The sequence below is a fragment of the Dermacentor variabilis genome, chromosome 2 (assembly GCF_050947875.1).
Source record: "Dermacentor variabilis isolate Ectoservices chromosome 2, ASM5094787v1, whole genome shotgun sequence".
Taxonomy (NCBI): domain Eukaryota; kingdom Metazoa; phylum Arthropoda; class Arachnida; order Ixodida; family Ixodidae; genus Dermacentor; species Dermacentor variabilis.
In genome coordinates, this window is record NC_134569.1 from 201,433,174 (window position 1) to 201,440,264 (window position 7,091).

The 7,091-nt window shown below is 51.5% G+C and overlaps 1 protein-coding gene across 1 annotated transcript; it reads right to left on the bottom strand.

The window, feature by feature from the left end:
- Positions 1–1,332: 1,332 nt before the first annotated feature.
- LOC142571148 (uncharacterized) lies at positions 1,333–2,564 on the bottom strand. Its single transcript, XM_075679428.1, has one exon. It carries the CDS (start codon positions 2,461–2,463, stop codon positions 1,639–1,641), a length of 825 nt encoding a protein of 274 aa, XP_075535543.1. The 5' UTR covers positions 2,464–2,564; the 3' UTR covers positions 1,333–1,638.
- Positions 2,565–7,091: the final 4,527 nt, after the last annotated feature.

The window sequence follows — 7,091 nt, forward strand, 5'->3', positions numbered from 1 at the left end:
GCATGAGAGCGCGGCGCGCTGTTCACCGCCGCGAAGAAGCAATCAGCTGGGGACACGCACACAAAAGCTTCAAACGGTTCACCACGGCTCGTATCACACCGCTTCGCGATGCGGAACGGTGCGTTAGTACGTAAAAAACGCTAGAAGTAAGGAAATCCGAAGATGACCGTAGACGGTTGGCTGAGCGAGGTAAATTTAAGTCCTCAAGCACCCGCGTTGCAATCCGTGAAGTCCCCGTAAAGATGGCGGCGAGCGCCCATCGCCTCTTTTAGTCGTCTGCTAGCCAGAGAACTTCCAGAGAGCAGCCAGACCAAAATCGTCCTGGCAGGTTCTGGCAGCCCGCGGGTAGCCAGAACCGTCCAGCGCGAGCAAAACGAACGCCCGGCGGAAGTGCGTAGCGCGGTGGGCGGAGCAACCCGAGAAAAACGAAGACGCTCTGGCTGGCTCTGGCCGCCCGCGGGTAGCCAGAAGTGGAAAATCGAAGAAGCCCAGTGTCCGCTCCTGTTGAAAGTTCTTTCTGTATGGTGGCGCGCTCAAAGGGATACCAGATCTTGTCGCCGCCGCCAAAAGCGGCTCGATGAGCGCAGGCCAGTCAGCGCTGGTTCGCGTGCGGCTTGCTTGGCCCGACGCTCTTCCTGGCGGCGTTCATGCGACAACGCCGAGAGACGCAACCCCAGAAAACGCAGCTAAAGACGCTGAAAGTGGGGCGGCCTCTGGGGCGACCGTTCCTGCGGCGAGCGTCGGCGTCACTTGCAACCTAGCGAACGGGCACAGCGAAAGTTGTGAGCGAACGCGGCGCGCAGAGGGGATGAGAAAAGCGGCGAGAGCGAAGAGTCGAGAGGAGAGGAGGGTGCAGCGGAACCATGAGGGCGGAAAGCGGAGGAGAGTATGACAAAAGGGTGAGGATGAAAGCATAGTGCCGGCAGCGACCAGGCATGCGGCCAGTGCGGAAACAAAGCGCTGGCGTGGGCTGTGGACCCACTGCGCCTGCGCTACTTCGCGTGCGACATCGCCGCGGCCAGGGAATGCTCTCAGCGCGAGCCACACATTCCCGTTCCCGCTTGCTCAACAATGAGTGACGCAACCGGTGAAAATGCTTCGTCTCCCGCTGCTGCTGAACGAGCTGAACGAGCAGAGAGGCTCAGCGCCGCCGCCGAGACCGACCCTGTCATTTAGTATCAAATTCTTTGCCACAATATATCGCGAATTCATAACACCTGGACAGCTGCGCTTATTAGCATTAAGGAGTATAGTAATGATCCGTGAATTTCTTTGCTGTTTAAAAAACACTCTTTATTAGCCAAGAATAGCAAAGCTAAAGGAAAAAAAAAGAAACATCCAGCCAAGTTATACTCAGAAGACACTACAAAAAAGGTAAATAGCTTCCAGAAGCACAGTATGGGTCATAACGTGTAGGCTTCGTCCTGCATCGCACTCAAAACAAAAAGAAAAAAAAACGAGTGACACCTAAGCTTGCACTGTCCCAACCAGAAGCAGCGTCGTCTTGTATTCTCAGCGGATTTGTACGGTGAGGGCAACCACCAGGTATGCCACCACTGGTCTGGTGGGCAGGCTGAACCTCCCGCTGGAACTCTGAACGACCGCTGACAAATCCCGTGCAGCTAAAGCTGTGCAGTCTTATTTGATCCTTCGGCCACGCCCGATGCCCAACAGCTTCATCCTTGCCTGTATTTCCCTCTCCTCTTCATCGTCACTCACCTCCAGGTCAGTGAAAAAGATGTGGCCTGGGTGCCCTCGTCCTGCGCCCATGTAATAAACCTGCTGTTGACCGTCTTCGTCGTCGCTCCAATCACTGTGGCACACGATCACATCTTGCAGCATGAAAGGCTGCGGGGGAGCCTGGCACTGAGGAAACTGCGGTTCAGCGAGGGGCTGCACGGGGGTGCACGCAACTGGTTCATCACTTTTGGTCACTGCCTTGGGCTCCTCTGGAGCTTCTTCAGGCTTCGTCTTTGTGGCCTCTGCATCACTGGATGGAGGCTGCGTTGCTTTCTGGCGCAATGACGCGTAGAACTTCCTCCTCTGCGCCGGAGCCATGGACTGAACGTCGGTGAAAATGGGCCGGACAGCTGGCTGCTGAAGCTTAGTCTCCAACGCCGAGGGTTCACTAACCTCTTCCTCCCAGTTTTCCTCAGGTTCGATGACCGGTGCTGCATCGCCGCTGCTGTCTGCCACCACAGGCTCCGTGACGGGCACGTCCTTATCAGATTGGGTTCGGAAGCGCTCCACGGTGGTATTTAATGGGCACGTATAGACATGGTGCATGAGCTTGCTCGGCTCGACCACATGGTCCGCAGAGAAGGGGCAGTGGTGGATATCTATGCCTGGATGAGATTTCTTACACTTGGTGATGTGTATCTGGTATCGGCCGCTTTTCACCTGGTGTGCAGGGTTGAATGGGCAGGTGACCAGTGGATCGCGCCTCGGTGTGTAGGTAGCCATCGTCCGCCAAGTTAGCCACTGCTGAAACACTGGTGCTCACAAAACACACGAAATATGTCGACAAAAGCAGGAGCACAGAATCTTCTTCCCTTGATTCTATAACATAGAATCTGTCAGCCCGTGCCGCTCGTCTTTTTCTTCGTTTCCTTTTCTTTCGCTTCGCTTTCTTTCGCTGATGCCGCATTCCCACTGCTGGGGATTAACCGAGATTCGGATTGTATTAGAAAATAGGTTGATCTATTACTAATGCCAACATAAATTTTTGGAAAGAAAATAAATAAAAAATAACATGTGCAGAACTCGTAAAGAAAAACGCCATAAACCAACTAGAAATTCCTAAGTGAAGCATCGCCATGATGTGTCCAAAAGGGGAGAAAGGAAAGAAGAAGAGGAGAAAGGCAGGGAGGTTAACCAGACGCACATCTGGTTTGCTACCTTGCACAGGGGAACGGAGATATAAGGGTGAAGAGAGATAGGTGGGAGGCTAAAGAGTGTCCAGGATGAAGAGTGTCCTGGACGAAAAAAACCTAGTTGTGTAAGCTATGCTCCAATATGTTTTTCCTTAAAAATATAAAACGACGTCACAATAATAAAAAAAGCGGTAAATTGTCCAATCTCCACAGATTGGGCACGAAGGGAAGGTGCCAGACCAACTCTGTGACGATAAATGTTTGAAGCAGGTATTTAGTGTAGGGGTTGGAGGACGGACTTCGGGATGAAAACCAAACTTGGAGGATTTATTTTACATTATATACAGAGAGGTGAGAGTCATGTAACAGTCGTACAGTCATTACGGGCCGGCAGCAACTCGGACGCTGCGGCCCGCGGCAAGAAGTTCGAGAGAGGTTAATCAGGGAATGCTCTGGTCTCTCTGGAATGCTTCTTTTAAACCCTTCGAGGACTGGAAGTCGCGTCAAGTTCGGCCAATGGGAGAGCCCGCTCAGATGACACCACCTTCGGCCAATGGTAGGCACCCGTGCCGTGATGTCACACCCGGCGGCTCCCCGCAGTCTTGCCTTGCTGTGGTGCAATGCTCTCTTCAAAGGCGGAGAAGGGGCATGATTGGGCCCCATTGTCCGAGGCTCACCTGCTCCCGGTGGTACAGCCCCGCTGAGGTGCCAAATGCCTTCTTCAAAGGCGACCGGTGCGACGCTGCCAGGCCTTCCCGGAACATCGCAGCCGTCTTGTTTCGGGACCCACTTTCCTTGCAACAATGCCGGGCGATCCCTTCGTTTTCTGGAAAACTCAAGCATTGAATAGCTACCGCGGCGTACGAACTTGTTGGCACGTGAACTTGTTGGCTCGAGCGATCCTCTGGAATGTGTCATCCGTGTTTCTGCATCCCTTACTTAGAAGTGGCGCGATTCGAAGTGGTCTGGGGAATTTGAAGTAGGCTCAGGAAACAGCTCCATATCTAACAGCTCGTCCTCGCCCCGGTTGTTCTGAATGGCCGGTGAACTCAATTCGCTGGCCATGAGGAACGCTGAAAGGACCTGCAGGGTATTGGTGTCGAGCCTCGAATAACGAACTTCGGGATCCTGGGCCCTGGAGAACATACGTCAAACAAACAAAACAACACAGCGCTGCACCACGTGTAAGCGCAGGCTCTTCACCCCTGACTCGCCAGGCTATTATTGAGTCAAAATCAACCCTGATCTTTTATTTCCACAATTCTGACAAAGCAGTTCCAACCACCCTTCCAAACAGCTATCCATTTCTCCCCGAATGCCGACAAGACCAGAGTACTATTGTTGTTGCAAAACAAAGTGTCGTTGATGTAGCAAACAACAAATGAAAACAGCCGAACATAACTTAAGTGGCCTAACTACACGAACAGCATGTTTCCAATCTATCCCAGTGGCGTACTTATCGCACGTATTGGTGCCACTGAACAATCTGGTCAACCTCACAAGCACGTAATCACAAGCGCACTAGCATTGTGGTCACTAAACAAAACGCGTACTTGCGTTGTAGGCAAACTTTTCATTTACGCTTACTCACGTTTCTTCCCTGAAAGTCCTACAGGACACGTGACATAAACGAACAATTAAACTTGCGGGACTTACACACTCCGCAGAACCCTTAAAATAATGCGTCTTTTAATAACTCGTTCCACGCATACCTATCAGAGAAGTCAGAATACGGCTGCCCTCAACACACACGAGCAACCCAGTCATAAATCTGCTTCCTTCTGTCCACACAGGACACGCGCTAATGGAACTAAGAACGCTTCTCAGTGCAAATCATGCACTCACTGAAAATCTACGCGCTTAACCTTAGAAAATTCAAAAACGCTTAAAAAGAAAGAAGGTTAAATAACACACGCGCTTTACCATAGGCCTTTCGACGGTAACCTTGACCTTCAGGTTACTCACACACACACAATAAAAAAAAGCCTATCTACTTATTAATGAGCATCTCGCGAGACTACATGTTTACTTAAAACGCATCTTTGAAATCTCGAGCTTCTCAAACGAAAAGACAAACAAAGCTCAAACCTTACACATTGAAAGAAATCCTAGTCTCAAATTGCGAACATTATCCGATGCTCAAAAATAAAAAAACAAAACACTTCATTTCTACGGAAGCGCTCTTGGCCTCCTTTTCCAAACGTTTTCGACTGACTCATACTTTCAGTCGGACTCGAGGTGGTCGCGGTTTCAAAGCTACTCTGGCTACGGAGGAACAACAAAAGGGCTGACTAACTATCAGCTCCCCCAAGACGTTACGGTCTCCTGCCAATTTGCGTCCTCGCGCCCCGCTTTCCTCACAAACTCGATTGACCGCGTCGCTACTCCCCACCTGGTCTCGTCCTGCCACCTTGCGTTTCTTCGAACTGCACGCTGAGCTTTGAAAAGAACTACGGAACGACGAGGAGATTAACTGCCTCGTGCCCTTTGTCCGCGTCCGTGCAGAACATGCTTCGCGGTCTCTTTTTGACCTGTGGCTCGAACGTCCTGGATGCGTCAACATCGTCCTTGACGACCGCACCTTTTTCCTCGCGCCCTGCAATTTTGGGTTTCTCGCCATCTTTGGCGGCGCTACATTAGTTACCGTCTTTCGGTCTTTACCGCGCTTCTTTTTACTGCGCTTTCTCTTTGCACTCGCTTTCCTGTCGGCTTCTCGTGCCTCGTGCTGGCCGGTACACATATCGTCGGCCCGGATCGGTCTCTTACCCACACAGTCTGAGTGATTTACATTTAAATCAACACTCTCTCTGCCTCGACTGGCGGACAGCCCAACCGACTCTGGCACAATGCAGCAGGCTTTACTCGAGTTAGACAACTCGCACTCTTGCGAACTGCCCTCTACTACATTGCCCAGTTCACGCTGTGCATCGGCACACAGCCCGTCGGTATCGATCGCTGTCTCACGCGCACAGTCCGAATGATTAACAACTGAATCATCCCTATCTAGGCCATCTAGACTGGCGGAGAGCCGCACCGATCCCTGAACAATGCAGTTGTATTCTCTTGAGCTACGGAGCTCGCCATCCCGAGAACTACTCCTAACTGCATCGTCCAGTTCGCACTTCACTTCTGCACGCACATCTGGCTCTACATGGGTGCTCGCGTCTGTCGGGTCAGCAGTACCCTTTTCTTCGCTAGCAACCTCGCTAACATTACCAGCGACGCACACGCTCGGTAACTGTGCCAATTTGTTCGCAGCTGGCCTAGCTGTCTCTACAGTCATCTGTTGGCACAGCACCTCGTCGCTCTCACTCTGGCCTTTAACGGCCTCTGTTGCCACTAAGGCATCGTTAGCGGCTAGCCTTTTCCCTTCACTTATCAATCGGCAGCCAATCTCACAGGCACTACTCTTCTCGTCGGCTTTTGGCGAAAATCCGCTAGACACTTCCTCATTCTTTCGCTCTGTACTACCTACAGAATTCTCAGACAGCCGTTGTCTCTGTGCCAATAACTGATCACAATACTGTATCTCTTTGATCAGTGCTGCCTTCTCTCTCTCATACTTTTGCTCACGCTCACGTTCGCGTTCATTCTCGCGTTCTTGACGCTCACGCCTAAGAGTAAGTTCTTGAAGTTCACGCTTCCGTTCATTCTCGCGTTCTTCACGCTTACGCTCACTCTTACGTTCACGACGCTCACGCACACGTTCACGACGCTCACGCTCCCGTGGTTCCTGTATCACCTCCCAAGCAAGCTCAATGCTTTTGTCCTCATTGCCACTATCGTTAATCGCCTTTATGATAGCTGGCGTTTTCATCCGTTCGTCCGCCTCAACTCCCAAATCGTCGCACACCAACAACAAGTCTAACCTCGTCAACCTTCTAAGATCCATGGCAGCTGCCCCGACTGGTGGTTAGAACTGTTTTCCTTAATTTGTGCAAACACACAATGCAACAAACTCACGATTCCCAGAACTATCAAAATAAACACACAACATTCGAGTCTGGCGAATCAAAAGGAAAAAAACCACGCGCTCACTTACGGTTGCAGCACCCTGCCATCCGGTTCATTTGTCCGCTGCTCCCGGTTCCTCCGGACTCCCTGGGTCGAAGGCTCGCTCTTCTTCGCTACTCCCAGTTTCTTCGGACCTCTTTAAACGAAGGCTCTCTCTTCTTCGCTCTTCCCGGTTCCTTAGGATCTCTCTCGACGAAGGTTGAT